At 40.3% G+C, this 17,661-nt stretch overlaps 1 protein-coding gene across 4 annotated transcripts in view; it reads left to right on the plus strand.

Annotated features, from left to right (window-relative positions):
- The window catches only part of STAT3 (signal transducer and activator of transcription 3), a 50,381-nt gene that overhangs the window by 14,471 nt on the left and 18,249 nt on the right, over positions 1-17,661 (plus strand). For all 4 annotated transcript variants that reach the window (XM_079798525.1, XM_079798527.1, XM_079798526.1 and 1 more), the window contains exons 2-4: positions 12,281-12,431; positions 13,548-13,692; positions 14,610-14,708. In XM_079798525.1, the coding sequence (XP_079654651.1) occupies positions 12,304-12,431; positions 13,548-13,692; positions 14,610-14,708 (372 nt within the window). In that variant the 5' untranslated portion in view covers positions 12,281-12,303. The remainder of the gene's footprint in view (positions 1-12,280; positions 12,432-13,547; positions 13,693-14,609; positions 14,709-17,661) is intronic.

Here is a 17,661-nt window from a genome sequence, read left to right on the forward strand (position 1 = left end):
CAGGAATCGAACCTTGATCTGACTTATATTTTGAAAAGATTTGTAATGTGGAGGATAGACTGTAGAGCAAGCATGTCAAACTCAAAGGCTAACACCGGCCAAATAAATGAGACGTGTGGCACGCAGGCCACAAGTTTGATATGCTTGCTGCAGAGGGACAAGGGTAAGAGCATCAAAACCAGTTGGAAGTTGAAGGCAGTAATCTAAGGTAAGAGATGATAGTGACTTGGACTAAGATTGTATTAGTGGAGCCTTGGCCAATGTTGCTAAGTGGTTAGAGTGTTGGTGCGAGCACCAAAGGGTCTTGGGTTCCATTCCCAGTCAAGGGTATGTTCCTGGGTTGCACTTTTAATCCCCGGCCAGGGTAGGGGCACATTCAGGAGGCAACCAATCGATGTTTCCCTCTCTTTCTTTCTCTCTCCCCTTCTCTCTTTCTCTCTCCCCTTCTCTCTTTCTCTCCCCCCCCCCCGCCCCCTCCCCCATTCCAATCTCTCTAAAAAATGGAAAAAATATTCTCAGGCGAGGATTAACAACAACAAAAAGATTATAGCAGTAAAGTGGTGAGAAGTGCTCACATCTATAATAATAAAAGCATAATATGCTAATTAGACCGGACTTCCTTTGGACGAGAAGCCGGGGCTGCGAGGGAAGCCCGGGTCCCAGTTGCCAGAGGGAAGCTGGTGCTGGCAGCTGGGGAAAGGAAGGCCTACTCTTGCATGAATTTTGTGCATCGGGCCTCTAGTTCTAGTTATATTTTGAAGACAGAACCAACAGAATTTGTTAATGGATTGGCTGTTGTGGGGGGAGAAGGGGGAAGGGGCAAGAGGAGAATAGAGATTGGAGTCAAAGCTTATTTTCAAGGTTTTTAGCCTGAGCACATGTAAGAATGGAATTGTCATTTGCTAAAATGGGAAGATTGGAGGGGAATTAGGCTGGGAGAAGTTTTTGATGAAGGGGATAGTTTGGGGTACATTAAATTTGAGATGATTGTTAGACATCCAAGTGGAGGTATTGAGTATGCAGTTAGATAGATATTAGACTCTGGAGTCCATGAGAAAGGACAGGGCATTTATAAAGTGAAAACATAGAGGGAAACAGAAGTTTACTATTAAAATACTTTTAATAGCAAAACCTTTTCCTTTGAAACTGCACATTCTTTTCTCATGAATATTGGAGTCTCTATAAAAGTGGTATTCTATGACTATGTTAGTAGAAATGTTGTCCGAGTCACCAAATGCAATAGACCACCTCAAATTTAGGGCATAAAACAGCAACCATTTTATGATGCTCTCGGATTCTGGGGCTGGAATTTAGAGAGGCACAGCAGGGATGTCTTGTCTTTGCTCCACAATGTCTGGGGCCTCAGCTGGGAAGACTTGGACATCTGGGGGCACTCAATGCTGCTGCACTCACATATGGTGCCTGGGCCGGAATGAGCCAAAGGCTGATCGTAGCTGGGATGCAGACCAAGTGCCTCCATGTGGAAGAGCCTTTTGCCTTGGGCTTCTCACAAGATGTTGGCTGGTTCTGGAGAATGAGCCTTTCAAGAGAATCAGGTGGAAGCGGCATAGCCTTGGAAGTTGCATGTGGATAGTTCCGCCATCCTCTGTTGCTTGGAGCAGTCATGGATTTAGCCAGGTTCAGGAGAAGAGGGCAAAGATCCTTTTTTCAATGGGACAGGAATCAACGAATTTGAGCTATGTTTTCTAACCACCACAAATGCTCTTTGAATTTGAGGTTATGCCCCCAATCCATAGTTACTTTAAAGGAAGAAGTTCTAACACAGAATCTATGGGTATAGACTCTTAGCCCCAGTTATAAATTGCTTCATGCTAAGCAACCAGGACTACCTTAATATCTCTTATAGGGAAAGTGACCAGAATAAATTTGAGAAAAGAGTCTTCCTTCTCTTCAAAAAGTATTGATCTATATTGTTGGTTTGTGATGTTGAGATTCAGCAATTTGTTTCCTTTCTCTGCTTTATTTCATTTGCCTGTCTTAAAAGAATATTAATAACTTACATTGCATTCTAGATCAGTGGATGCTTTTAGGATTCTTATTTGGGCTTTGGCCAAAGATAACAGAACTCACAGGCTTTTCCAGCAACTTGCCCTTCTCCTCCCATCAGTTGCCTTCAAGCTTGGAAATTATGACATGATGATTTGCTTGCCCAACCTACAGTTGTTTCTCAAAGGCTATACTCTTTCTGTTTTAAAAAGTTGGCAGCCTGCCTCTGATCCCTGTGAGAGTGAGTCCATTAGCATTCACAGCTCATTGGAAGGATGCTTTGCTTCTCTCTGGAAAAACTTCCAAATTCTAGGTAGCCAGTCATACAGGGTAGAGTTTATCTTGTTTTCCCAGATGCAGAAGTCTTATGGGTGCCATACTTTCCAGTATTGTGGCCATCGTGACTGTTCACCAGAAACTTTTGCAGTGGAGGCGGTATTTTTTTTTTTTTACCTTCCATCTTTATTTTTTTATTTTTTTATTTTTAATATATTTTATTGATTTTTTACAGAGAGGAAGGGAGAGGGATAGAGAGTTAGAAACATCGATGAGAGAGAAACATCGATCAGCTGCCTCTTGCACACCTCCTACTGGAGATGTGCCCGCAACCAAGGTACATGCCCTTGACCGGAATCGAACCTGGGACCCTTGAGTCCGCAGGCTGACGCTCTATCCACTGAGCCAAACCGGTTTCGGCAAGGTGGTATTTATGTGTGTGTACAAATGTGAGTAAAGGAAACTCTAAAGGAAATTTTTTGGTGTCTTAAATCTAATATCCCATTGGAAGCTCTGAATAGTAATGATACATGAGGGTTGCCAGCAGAGAGCTTCTCAAATGGAGGAAATGGAATTAAAACAAGAAAAAGCCTCAGCTGCATACATCATATTACGACAGTATTAGTAAGTACTTCAGGCATTCAGAGTTAAAGCAGTGATTGGGCCACAGGTGAGTTAGGGAAAGCCTCTAACACTGGCTGGAAAGGGACATATAATGCCACCAAGGAGAAAAACAGTTTAGGTGAGACTATCTGTGAGAATGGAACAAAGTCTGTAGGGGTGGGGGTGGAGAAGGAGATAAGTTGACTTGATGGAAGACAGGACATTTTGAAGTCATCTTGAGGCTGGAGAAGAGCTGGAGGTGGCCTAAGTGGGCTGAGGAGTTGGAGAGCCTTAGACAGGGATAAAGATTTTGTAATGGACAATGAGAAGTTAGTTATATTTTTGAGCTGGGGGATATGCTGTGATTTTACTCTTAAGGATACTGCTGGGTAATTTTTTAATTTTTCAAAAAGCAAAATTGAAAGTTGGTCTGCTTCTCAGAATACTTTTTAGTGGATGCAGTGTCCTCGCCTGGGAGAATCTGGCTTATCAATGTAGTTGTAATTCATACCAGCGGTTTATTCATTCTGCCGAATACTGGGGTCGGTCCAGTATAGCGGTTACAAGTGCAAGTTATGGAGTCATAGTGCTTGGGTCTAAGTAGTGGTGGTGGTGATGGAAGGAAGGCCTGTGGAGGGAGGCCTTGGTATTTTTGAGTAGCTGAGAGAAGAGCAGAGGCAATGCCAGGAGCTCGGCCAGTAGGCTGGTGCCAGCTGACACAAGAAAGGCAGGGCTAGCCAGGCCGTCAGCACTTACCAACACTTATATACTGTGTGCCAGCTGTGTCCTAAGCGCTTTGTGTACATTAATCTTTAGTTCTAACAATGACCCTGTGAGGTAAGTCCTGTTTTCCCCCCCTTTTTACAGATGAGGAAACTGAGGCACAAAGAGGCAAAATAACTGGCACTCTCTCACATACATTTAAGTGGTGGAGCCAGGATTCAGGTCTGGGCACTGTAGCTCCAGGATCCATGCTCTAAGCACAACACTTTTCTGACATAATATTACGTATTTTGTTTCTCAACTTAAGAACAATGCAAGGTCATCAATGGGGTTTTAAGTAGGGGAGTAGCAAGATCAAGTCTATGTCTTGAAAATGTCTCTCTACAATGTGGAAAATGGACTGGAAGGAGGCAAGCATATGTGGGGAGACAGTTCAAAGCTCTTGTGGCCCAGCTGCATTGTGGCTCTGAGATTTCTGTCCGATTTTCTTTGTTGCCTTTTCTTGGGGGAAGGGTGTGTGTGCTGGGTTCTGATATTTTTGGTTAAATATCAATTTACTACTTATACTGCAGCATTTATTCTTGGATTGCAGTAACCTTATGTCTTGAGGGGATGGAACCTGATCATAATTTATAGACTGAAGAGTCTTTAGAGGCCATCCAGCCCAGTTGCTCTTCCAGTATCAGAATTACTGCTGTGACATTTCTCAGGGTGAGCATTTAACCTCCATTTGAACACCAAACGCGACAGGAACGTGGGAGTCTGTCCCTCACTCCTTTCTCTGGTCACCTTTGCCCTTCAAACAGTCACCAAGTCCCATGCTGTCTTCCTCATTAATGTCTCTGGAAGATGTCTGTGTGAAAGCATTTCTGAGGCTGCTACCCAAGTTTGGGCCGCCACCACCTCTTACCTTGATCCTTTCATCTTAAGGGATCTTTCTGAAATGTAAAGCAAATGATCATTTGTCTGCTTCAAGCTTTGCAGACCTCACCATTGCCCTATTTCTTCATGTGGCTTACATGAGAGTCTTCTCCAACCTCATCTCACGTCAGAGTCCCCTTATGTAGTTTCTGCAATGTTCTGCTTCATGACAGCTGCCTGGACCCCATCCTGAAGATTATTATTGAGTCCAGCTAGTGTAAAGACCAACGTCTGGCTTCTCACAGTTCCTTAGGTGATTCTAATGTGCATCCAGAGTTGAGCTCTGACCTCTGCTCTGTATTCCCAGGTTCTCAGTCTGGCCACACATTAGCATCATCTGATGAGCTTTTAAATGTCGAAACCTGGTTCCCACCCTCAGCAATTCTGATTTCACATCTGGTTTGGTTGCCACGAATCTCTGTATTTATTTATTTTAAAAAGTATCTGCCCTTATAATTCTAATCTGCAGCCAGGGGTTGGAACCTCTGCATACAGAGGAAATCACTCTAAGGACAGAATTCGGAGTAGATGTTATGGGGAAACAGATTCCAGTTTTGGAGTGATTTACATATATATATATATATATATATATATATATATATATATATATATAATTGATTTTTACAGAGAGGAAGGGAGATGGATAGAGAGTTAGAAACATCAATGAGAGAGAAACATCAATCAGCTGCCTCCTGCACACCCTCTACTGGGGATGTGCCCGCAACCAAGGTACATGTCCTTGACTGGAATCGAACCCGAGACCCTTGAGTCCGCAGGCCGACGCTCTATCTACTGAGCCAAACCGGCTAGGGCTGATTTACGTTTTTCATGTGGAGATCTCCAAGTATTTGAAGAGCCACTCTTCCATTATTTAGTTTTTTCTCTGCTAACCCCTCTTTCCTGTTCCTCAAGCCTTTTTACTGGGCAAAACATTCAAGTTTTTGGACTCCTTACACCCTAGGAGTATGTATTTGTTTTTCAGTGTGCCATTTAAAAATGTGATACAATTAGAATATCATTCTAGATATGGTTCAGTTTCAGCAGGACTAATAGATCCTTTAGTTGTAACACTATATATGTCTGTTAACATACTATAAAGTTACATTGACTTGGTATCATGGTTAACTCATGAGTTACTTAAAGATCAATTAAAACTCCCACTGTAGCATAATGGCTAAGAGCAGGAACTTTGAAAACAGACTACTGTATTTGGGTTAGGATTCCAACTCCATGCCTACTACCGGTACGACCTTGGGTGACTCACTTAAAATCCTGTGCCTCAGTTTTCTCCTCTGTAAAATGGGGATAAAAATAGCATCTATCTCATAGGATTGTGTGAGAAATAAATAAATAAATAAATAAATAAATAAATAAATAAATATCAAGTGCTTAAAACAGTGGCTGACACATAGTAAGTACTATATAAATATTAGCCATAATTATTAGTTATTTGGATTGCTCTTAAACCAAGGTGATTTAAAAATATATATATATATTTTAATTGATTTCAGAGAGAAAGGGAGAGGGAGAGATAGAAGAAACATTAATGATGAGAATCATTGATCGGCTGCTTCCTGCACGCCCCCTATTGAGAATCGAACCTGCCACCTTTTCTGTGTACCCTGGAACGATGCTCCAACCAACTGAGCCACTCTGCTGGAGCACTTAATGTATTTCCCTTAGTCTTTTTAGGACCTGGAGCTATCCTCAGGTAAACCAGGTGGAGATATTGGATAAGGGCACCAGTTAACCCTCCTGTCCTCCCCTTGTCTCCTTACATACACCAAATCACAGCATTACTAACTTCCTCCCTTAGGATATGGTACAAAGGCCCATTAAAATGCATGTGTTTTACAGAGCAGGGAAAGCTGACTTTATCATTTAACTTGGCTAATCTGAGGAATTAATCTGTGTCCCAGGGCATTGAGGAAATTCATTTAGCATAAGATATGTTGATGAAAGGGATGCCGTGGCGGGTGGGGTGGGGAGGAACTATACAGCAGTAAGGTACACCCAGTCTCTTACTATATAGGAGGGATGCTGTACATTCATTATGTTGTGTGTGGTGTGTTTTTTTTTAAACTCTTACAACAATCCTTTAAAGAGGGGTACTTCTCCATTTTACTGAAGAAGAAGCCTGTTCAGTAATCAGGTAATGTTTTCCAAACAAATAGCTGATAAATGGCAGTCAGGGTTTGCACCCCGGCCCAGCCAGTATAAAGTCTCATTTCCTTGGCCTCATACCCCACTGCTTTGGAGCAGTGTATCTGGGTGAAGGAGTGGAAGTGTCACAAAGTGGGGAGACTGTGTGACACACAAATTCTGTCTGTTTTGTGGTTTTCATATAGAGTCAGACCAGTTTTCAGGCAGCTTTAACCATAAACTGTGCACTTAGTAACTGATGAAGCATGTCCATATTACTTTCAATTTGGAGAGATTTATGTTTGTTACGTTCTTGCTCCTTTAATCTGAAGTATTTGTGATAAAATATAGTATCTATCCCAAATGAAGTATGGAAAATACGTCAGTTTGTTTCTTTAAATTTCTTACCATTATTAGCTTAGAAATAATAAGAGGTCTTGGTAATTCATAGTTCTCAGAATCTTTTTCCCAAAGACAGCTGAGTATGCACTAGATTTGGGGTAATGCTTTTGGTTTTGTTTTTAAAACCCTGGCTGTCCTTCAAGGATTAGAGCACTAGGTTTCCTTTCCTTTTGCTGTTCAAATTCCTGGTAGTCTCTGCCTCTTAAAGTTAACTGTAAATCTGATAATTTTTATCCTCTCTGTTTCTGGATATACACTAGATAACTATGCAAAGGTAGTGCTAGTGATCAGATTTGGAATGGAGAAAATAATGTGCTTGGCACAAGAGGCTTTAACTCTTCCTAGAAGAATTAAAGGGAGGTAAGAAGAATGAGGGAAATAGACTTTTGGGGGGTTAGAGTGCTCCAGAGTGTCATGAAAACTGTCCTTTTCCTTATTTCTCCAAGCTCTACTCCCCAGGAATTTAGTACTTCTTTCATATATTCAATTTTGCCACATTAGTGGGGAACTCTAATTCAATTTTTCTTATATCTCAATGTCCATTTTTGCAAGGAAGAGTTGGTTTCTGACTGTAAAACAAATCCTATTATTTGTAATTGAGTGTTACAATAAGTATAGTTCAGATTGGGCACTCAAGTGCTAACATTTTGTCTTTCTGGGAAATCAAAATTAGATTTAGATATAGACTTATTATAAAGGCAAACATCTAGTCTTTAAACCTTATAAAGGTGCTATTGGGATTTGTAAGCAATGAAATTATATGTTTATTATACATGGATACTTACTTTGAATTATCTATTTTTTAAATTTGAAATTTCAAAGTCTTACCATCTAGGGTAATTATGAATGGTTAAGTTAACAATGATTAAATAGTTAAAACTTTAATATTTAAATTTGGACTCCTATCATTCATTACACCTTTCATCCTACAGTGAAAGTTTCATAAAAATTGAGTGTCTTTGTCTAGCATTAATTGCCTTTTACTTTTTCTCCTCTTCTTTTAAAAAAACTTTCATTGATTGATTTGAGAGAGAAAAACATTGATTTGTTGTTTTACTTGTTTATGCATTCATTGGATCATTCTTGTATGTGTCCTGACTGGGGATCCAACCTGCAACCTTGGTGTATCGGGATGATGCTGTAACCAACTGAGCTATTCGGCCAGGGCTAAGAAATATATATATATTTTTAAATATATATATTTCTGTTGATTTCAGAGAGGAAGAGAGAGATAGAAACATCAATGATGACAGAGAATCATTGATCAGCTGCCTCCTGCATGTCCCTTCTTGGGATCGAGCGAGCCCCACAACCCGGGCATGTGCCCTGACCGGGAATCAAACTGTGACCTCCTGGTTTATAGGTCGATGCTCAACCACTGAGCCACACTGGCTGGGCTAAAAATATACTCTCAAAAGGACTGGTTTTTTAAGAAATTAATGCAAGTGTATTTCTTTATACTTTGATTGCCTTAGCCACTGACTGAGCCTTTCCTGACAGCAAAGAGGAGCTTAGTGTAGGCAACAGATAAAATACAAGTATGCGCTATTTAAGATCTAGGCATTTCTAATATAGACTACAGCCAACACCCAAAGAAAAATCATGTGATACATTGCAAGGTGAAACAGAAATTATCTTTAGATCACTTTCTGTTCTGAATGATTTTCCTCCCTCTCCTCACTTTTCTACCCTCCCACCTGGTCCCCTGTTGTAAACCCACTGGTGCATGATTGTGAAATACAAGTCTTATTTTAAAAGAAGTTTTATTAAATGATGTAATGAAACCCTTTGGTAAGTGGTCCTGACTTGTGTTCTCAACTTGCCCTTGGTTACTTTAGATTGAAGTTTATAAATGAGAACTGTGATTTTGGACAAACTTTTCTAGTGATCTTTACAGTAATAAGTTCCCCATTAGACAATAGTTGTTTGCCTTATGACTTGTTGTTGGTAAAGCTATCCCCAAGGGGTTGAGAAATTCCTGTTTAGAAAAGTCCAGAAAGTCTTTGGTGACTTACTGTTTCATTTTCTTTTTCTTTCCTCTTCAGTTGTAGAAAACAGTATCACACTTTTCCTTCATATGCTAACATTTGCTATCTTCTAACCTAAATTTAGCAAACACCTTGGGAGAAGTAAGCCCTATGTCATACCCTAAGACAGCCACTGTATGGAATGTATTGTTTTCTCTCCTATGCACCCGGAATGGTACTTGGCACTTAAATTGTTGTGCAAATCACTTTCTGTGTTCTGGGGTTCAGTGAAAGTGGTTATTGACTCTCAGGTTTAGGATTATTCCATTGATAAGAAATACTTTAGTTAGAATAGGGGCCCCTGGCCGGGTAGCTCAGTTGGTTAGAGCATCATCCCAATAAGCCAAGGATGAGGGTTTGTTACCAGGTCAAGGCACATACAGGAATCAACCAATGAATTTATAAATAAGTGGAATAACAAATTGATGTTTCTGTTTGTCTGTCTCTTCCTCCCTCCCTCTGTCCCCCCCCCCAAAAAAAAATGAATAAATTAAAAAAAATAATTAAGTGAGGTTCTTTAGATTATAATTTGAAAAATCAGAATTGAGATTGTGAAATAAAGTTAGATCTTTTAAATTGTTTTCCCAGTAAAACAATTACCGCAAAGCTAGTTGGCAGTGGTTTTCCTAGACAATTTGGCTAGTGCTCTCTTAGGGATATGCTCTTGTTATGAAGAGCATTTGGTCTGATTGCTCTGTGGCCCCTGTTAGTTAAATATGGTTTGTAGCTAAGCAGACATTAAGGAGATCACTATCTGACTCTTTGCCCATGTCCTCCTCGAAAATGCTGCCTGCTCTTTGGCTTTAATTTATAACTATTAAAAAATGTATTCTTTTATATAACTTTTTTATACTAGAGGCCCGGTGCACGAAATTCGTGCACTGGCGGGTCCCTCACCCCGGCCTGCGCCCTCTCACAGTCTGGGAGCCCTTGGGGGATGTCCGACTGATGGCTTAGGCCACTCCCCACCCAGCTGGCCTAAGCCAGCAAGCAGTCAGACATCCTTAGTGCTGCTGCAGAGGCGGGAGAGGCTCCTGCCACCTGCTGTGCTCACCAGCCGTGAGCCCGGCTCAGGGCTTCTGACTGAACGGCGCTACCCCTGTGGAAGCGCACTGACCACCAGGGGGCAACTCCTGCATTGAGCGTCTGCCCCTTGGTGGTCAGTGCGCGTCATAGTGACCGGTCATTCCGCCATTCGTTTGATTTGCATATTAGTCCTTTATTATATAGGATATATGATAACTATTATATATATATATGATATTAGCATATATATATATATGATAACTATTACAGTGATTAGACTAAGAAGTAGAACATAACATGAGTCACTTTTGGTGCTTTAATTTTATGGAAAAAACTATTAGCTAGTTTCTGATTTAAGAAATAGCACAATTACTGTTCTATTTACTAAAACCCCAACTGAAATTAAAACAACAGCAAAAACCCTCTGAATTATGGACCGGAAATGAATTGGACTACTTTCATCAACTTGTAATTTGTTAAGAGTACTAGTATATTAGTTTGAAAATGCAAATATTCATGCATGATTCCAATGTTAATCTATAACTGATCAGATATATATGGGATGCTGCTTTGTGGTTTTACCTTAGAACTTCAGGGAGCAGACTGTGAGAGCTCTATGTTTGTATCTAAGATAAGCAAATTTATAATAACACTGGAGTATATTTTGAAAAGTAAGTGTCTATTTCTTTAAATCCTTTGTTAGAAGAACCACAGTTTTTTGGTTACATAAGAGCATCAGTGTCCAACAAAAGTGGAATGCAAGTCACATATGTAATTCTAAAGTTGTTAATAGCTATATTAAGAGAAATAAAAAGAAATGGGTGAAATTCATTTTAATAATATATTTTAGTTTCCCCAATATATCCAAAATATTATCAATTCAATACCAATGAGATATTTTACTTTATTTAAAGTGTATTTTACACTTAAAGCACATCTCAGTTTGAACCAGCCACATTTCACGTGTCCAATAGCCACACATGGGAAGTGGCTACCTTATTTCATTACATTCAAATTGCAGTAGAATCTACATAAATTGGCGTGTTAGACAGATTTCTATGCAAATCAGGTCCTTGGAAACATAAGGCGGATCCCTTTGCTTTTAGCCTAGGAGGCATATTTTAACTTGGCTCTAATGTGAATGTTGGAAGAGAGTTCTAGTGACCTTTGATTTCCTGTTGAGGTAATACACACCATGGTTACAGTGCTTCAGCATGTAACATGTGGCCTACTCTGAGAAATAAATCAAGAAGTCCAGTTAAGTGTATGTTTTTGTATATATTCAGTCTTTCCTTAAATGTTCTTACTATCCCAGAGAACCATCTCAATATACTTTGATCTGTACATTCCTTAGTCTTTGGCTATTACTTGCTGTTACTTTCACAATTTCTCAAGACTACTTAGTTGGTGTTGCTATTCAGAAAGAGGACTAAAGGTGGTCAGCCAGATTGGTTTGCCATAACTGAACTTTTCCCTGGGGTATTCACTAACCTGAGGACAACGTATATGCCCGGTATTTAGCTTCTCTTCTCTCTCATTTCAGACTGAGAAATTTATAAGACAAAATTACTTTTTGTTGAGTGGGAGAATCCCAGTTAGATCCTTGCTTATACTCTTAAACCTATAGTCTTGGAATTAGCTCTGTCCTCCCTGAACATCCACAACCCACATTTTGGTCTTAGTTCAGGTTTACTGTATATACCTCCCAGTTCACTTAAAAGGGGTATAGGGTAGAAAGAAAGGAATTGACACCTGTTGAGCATCTGTTGTAAGCTAGGCACTGAGCTGGGTGCTTAGAAATATTATTTCAACAGCCCGGAGGGGTGGGAATTGTGATCTCTATTTTATAAATGAGGAAATGGAATTCTGGAAGTAATTTTTCAACTTCACATTCCTCAGGTAGATGATTATTGAACTTGGCATCATGCCCATATTGTCCTCTCGTTTAGAAGAAGCTGTGATGTGGTTCCTTAAGTAGAGATTGTGAATGTGAATGTGTTGGTCTAAACTGGGAGAGACATGCCAGGATCCTTTCCAAAGCATCTTTTATTCCCTAATCACAAACCTGATGCCTGTGTTGGGTACATAGGGTATTTCTAGATTGTTTACCTTACCGGGGCTTGTAGTAACCACATGAACACTTTGGTTTACAGTTGAGACCCCTGATTCCAGCAGGATGGCCCAATGGAATCAGCTACAGCAGCTCGACACACGGTACCTGGAGCAGCTTCATCAGCTGTACAGTGACAGCTTCCCAATGGAGCTGCGGCAGTTCCTGGCCCCTTGGATTGAGAGTCAAGATTGGTAAGTCCTGCCTAACCAGTGTGGCTCAGAGGTTGAGTGACAACCTATGAACCAGGAGGACCCTGGTTCTATTCCTGGTCAGGGCATATGTCCAGGTTGTGGGCTCAATCTCCAGTAGGGGGTATGTAGGAGGCAGCCAATCAATGATTCTCTCTCATCATTGATGTTTCTATCTCTCTCCCTCTCTCTTCCCCTCTGAAATCAATAAAAATATATTTAAAAAGAAATTAGTAAGTCCTTCTTGAGAAACTTCCAAATTGTTAGGTTTTGATTTGCATCAAGAAGTATGATTGTAACTGTTCTATTTCATTGAATAATGTATGGGTACAGGTGATGGGGTAAAAGAGATAAGGAGGTAAAGAGGTACTCTTAGTCTTGTATAAACATTTTCTATATTAAAAACACACACCAGCAACTGACTCTTGGCACATCAGCCTGCTTGCTGGTAAAAATTTTTAGGACTGATTTGGATCTGACACCTGTTGAGATCCTCTAGTGTTTTTACGCTTCAGAGACACGCTGCAAATATTTCTTTGAATGAAAATTCTGTCATGGGTAGAAGTTTGGGTCCTTCTCATTCCTCTTTAATTAAAGGAGAGAGACACAGACTAAGAGAAATAGACTTGTTTATAGAGGAGATAATGGCACAAAATTCCAACAACTATTTCACTTTAAGGTGTTCAGATTCACCTATTAATTTTGGTTTAATTCAGGCCTATGACCTAACTTTTCCAGAATTTGGCGAAGTGCCAGGGAGGTGATTCAGAACTATAGGAGATAGGCTGTCCTACCCTACCCTGGGATTGCATATTTGTTACTAATAATCTGACCACAGAGTTGACTGAGAATTTAAAGCAAAAAGCATATCAGTCCACTTCACTAAAATATTTTATAAGTATAGACTATGACAATGGCTAATAGTATCTAGAATAATTATTTATAATTATTAAATTGCTGATATTTATTGTTGCTGAGCAAGATAAATCAAAAATGATGAGTGGGTTAAAGTATTGGTTTTGCCTTGTTTTTTTCCTCCTTTGCCTTTGTTTTTTCCTCATTGATGGTGATGTGTGTGTAGGTTTCAGAATCATTCCTTATTATTCTTTCTTTTCCTAGGGCTTATGCAGCCAGCAAAGAATCACACGCCACTTTGGTGTTTCATAATCTCCTGGGTGAGATTGACCAGCAGTACAGCCGCTTTCTACAAGAATCAAATGTTCTTTATCAGCACAATCTGCGAAGAATCAAGCAGTTCCTTCAGGTGTGATGAGAAACTGAACCAGACAAGGGTTTTAGATTTCTTTCCTGACAGTATCTTTTCTTAGTTGGCTAAATAATGAGAACCTATCTTGTACTTTAAATATAAGGAGAAGTAATTCGCCCTTTCTCAAATCTCAATATGCTAACCCATGACCATCACTAAATTCACTAAAGAAGTGAATTTCATTACTTGAAATTCACTTCTTTAGTTAGTTGAAGTAATAACCTGATTGTTATGTTATGTTAATGTTATGTTATGTTAATATTATGTTATGTTAATATTATGTTAATATTATGTTATGTTAATATTATGTTAATAACGATTGTAACCAGGTCCCCTCATAGGAAGATGACTCATTCATTCATTCATTCATTCATTCATTCCTTACCCCAGGACATGCTTAGAGATAGAAAGGGAGAGAGAGAGAAAGAGAAACATCCATCATTTGCTTTCCATACCTGCCCCCTTGCCCCGACTGGGGATTGAACCCGTAACCTAGGTATGTGCCCTGACTAAGAATCACACTGACAAAACCCTTCGATGCACAGAATGATACTCAACCAACTGAGCCACTCTGGCCAGCCGGACAACTCTTACTTTCAAATGTTAAAGGTTTGGCCATAATTGGATGCTCCTGGACAAAGTGTATCACCTCCCTATAAGACCAGGATAACAGACTGTCCCAACAATCAGATGTGCCTCCTCTCACAGTAGTACAGCTCATCATGACTGCCTTGCTGCTCTTCTCCCCGTCATCTCTTGCTAATTGCAGCCAGGCTTTGAGGCCTTTGTGCTATTGTTTCATGTAGTAAATGTAACGCTCCATTTATGAGGAGTTTAGCTTTAAGTCAGCAAAATTTGGTCCACATCTCCTCAGTCTACTGCTGCTTTTCATTCTCCTTCTCTCCTACTTATAGAGCAGGTATCTTGAGAAGCCTATGGAGATTGCTCGAATTGTGGCCCGGTGCCTGTGGGAAGAGTCCCGCCTCCTCCAAACTGCAGCCACTGCAGCCCAGGTGAGACCTGGGAAGAAACACAGTGCTAGTGAAGATGTGCTTCCCTTCTTGTGTACAAAGATGTGCTTGCTCTTATATGGTCGTTAGGGTGTACACTGCCCTCCAGGGTAGAAGTGGGTGTTAACTGGGTGTTTTGGGCTTTTAAATTTTATACAATGAAAAAAACTTTATTTTTTTCCTGAGTATATAATACATTCTTACCCATTAAAAAAAATTAAAACATTACAGAAAAGTACAAGGAAGAAAGTTTTTGTAAAAATCTGAACTGTCACTCACCCCCTCTATTGTTCCTTCCCAAGAAAGCAACATTAATAGTCTGCTGTGTGTGTGTGTATCTCCACACCTTTCTCCAGGCTCATATAAACTATATAAAACTATGTTTTACATAGTTTATATGAGCTTTTCCTCCCCCCTCCTCCTCCCTCTCACAGTATATTTAAATGGGTTTACTTCCCTTCATCTTGCTTTCTTCATTTAATATTATATCATGTAAATCCTAATAAGTTAAGTAATAGAAAGCTAACTCATTTTTTTTTAATTCGCTGCATTTTAGTCTGGTGTAGAGTTGCTGCTGTAATTTATTTAGTTATTTCCCCTTCAATAGACATTCACTTCATTCTCCCCCCCCCCCCCCGCATTATAAACACTACTGTAGTATCTCTCTATGTGTCTTTATATATTCATGCTTTGATTTCCCTATGATAAATTTCTAGGCTGTCTTTATAAATAAAGTTTTTTTAGAACACAGCAACACACATTATTGTGTGCATTGTCTGTGGCTGTTTTTGTGCTGCAATGGCAGGACTGAGTGCTTGTGGCAGGGACTATATGACCCACAATGCCAAAAATATTTACCACCTGCCCTTAGAAAGTTTGCAGCCCTTGACATAGAGCTACCAGTTGGATATCTGAGGCCTCAATCTAAGCCTCACTGTTATTTTCTCTGTTTACATCATCTGGCATATTTTTAAGTGTCTTTTATGGGTATAGCACAGGGAGGTAGAAGGACGAGTAGACGTGATCCCTGCTACCAGAATGTTTGGTCTAGTTGGGATTATAGGTACACGAACACTCAATGTGAGAAAAACACACAGGAGGATGTGAGTCATTTTGTCTAGGGAAGTTGAATAATGTTACCCAGGAGAGCAAAAAGTGACACTGGGTTTGCAGGTGAATGAGTTCAGGTGTGTTTGGGCAGAAGCACAGGCCTGGCAGGGTGGACAGTGTGTGGGGAGGGAGAGTGTGAAAACATGCTGTATCGGGGAAGAGCGGGTGGTTTGGGGTGCCTGAAGCACAGGACAGGAAGGTTTAGATTGTTAGGAGGTTGTGTGAAACATCTGTCTGGGCTGGGCTGAGACGTTTATACCTGGAAGCAGTGGGAGACCATAGTTTATGGAAGTATTAGAGGCTGGCTTCTGTGGGTGATAATGAATCACATCCATTTTCCCCCTTTAAGTGCAGTACCAATTGAAAAATAGACCTGGGAGTCGAATACAGATGAAAATATCAGCTGAATTGTTAGTAAAACAAGACTGGAAAGCATGGGTTGGGTGGGTAACATAGGGCTTTCTGAGGTCTGGCCCCTGAGTTAGATCTTGGGGTGGAGAGATTGGGTTTATAGAGCAGCACTTTTTCCAACTCTCTGTATGGAGCTTCAGAGACCATAGACTCACACCCACCGAACACAGAGATCAGTCTCTAGAACTGCTTCTAGAGACCAGGCCCTCACTCCTGCCCACATGTGCCGCAGGAGGCAAGAGTGGGAGCAGGCACCAGCTTGAGTGCTGGGTTCTTTGAAGATTTCTGTGTAATCTTTCTCTCAATCTCACCAATCAGATGAGTCACCCCTGATGAAGGGAATAGGTAGGGTTGGAGGTAGCCTTCTCAAAACTTCTAAGAGAAGTTTGTATTCTGTGGGCTTGGGTAGGAACCATGGAAAAGGAAGAGAATGGTTCCCTCTAAAACTGGCATGTTTCTATTTATTTTGAAGACTTCTTCTTTTAAAAAAAAAATATATATATATATTTATTTCAGAGAGGAAGGGAGAGGGAGAGAGAGATAGAAACATCAATGATGAGAGAGAATTATTGATTGGCTGCCTCCTGCACTCCCCTTACTTGGGATCAAGCCCGAAACTAGACTGGAATCAAACCTGGGACCCTTTAGTCCACAGGCTTGACACTCTATCCACTGAGCCAAACCAGCTAGGGCTATTTGGGAGACTTCTGTTTGGAAGTGAGAGCAATCAGAGGCAAAAAGATCAACAGTTGGGGTTGAAACTGAGCCAGTGACACTAGAGATCAATTTGAGATTACAGAATACAGAGCCAGGAGGATTTGGTGATCCTGAAATCAAAGACAACTAGGAATTTCTAACTTGGAGCACTGGTTATATAATGTCTTTACTGAACTTTCAATTCTGTTTCATTAATTGATATCTCTGTCCTATAACATACTGTCTTGATCACCACAGCTTTTACATGGTCTTTTTTTTTTTTTAATCAAAAGATATCCTATTATTTTGACAAAACTTGTAATTTTTAAGTTTCATGTACTATTTGACATTTTTAAGGTACCAATTTCCCCTTATACCCCAAAATACTATCTCTTGACATGGCATTTCACCCCTGGACATAATGGTTATTTATTGTCCCACAGAAATGTTATTGTATGATACATACATTTAAATAGTCATTCGAAACCTGCTGTCATCAGTTGTGCTGAAATTTTTTACATGCTCACCTAGAATGAGCTTTAGAAGGTAGGGACCATGTCTTAGCTCAACATGTGGTCTCCTAGTGCAATACACAGAGTAGGCTTATAGTGTGACCTAGAGGTAAAAAGCCAAGGACAATGGTAAAACTATGCGAGAGCTTCCTGGACACCACCCGACAGCACCCGGAGAGTTCTGGCCACTGCAGAACTGCCCGTTACAACGCCTGGCATGCTGCCTC

This window comes from Cnephaeus nilssonii, assembly GCF_951640355.1.
Source record: "Cnephaeus nilssonii genome assembly, chromosome: 19".
Taxonomy (NCBI): Eukaryota; Metazoa; Chordata; class Mammalia; order Chiroptera; family Vespertilionidae; genus Cnephaeus; species Cnephaeus nilssonii.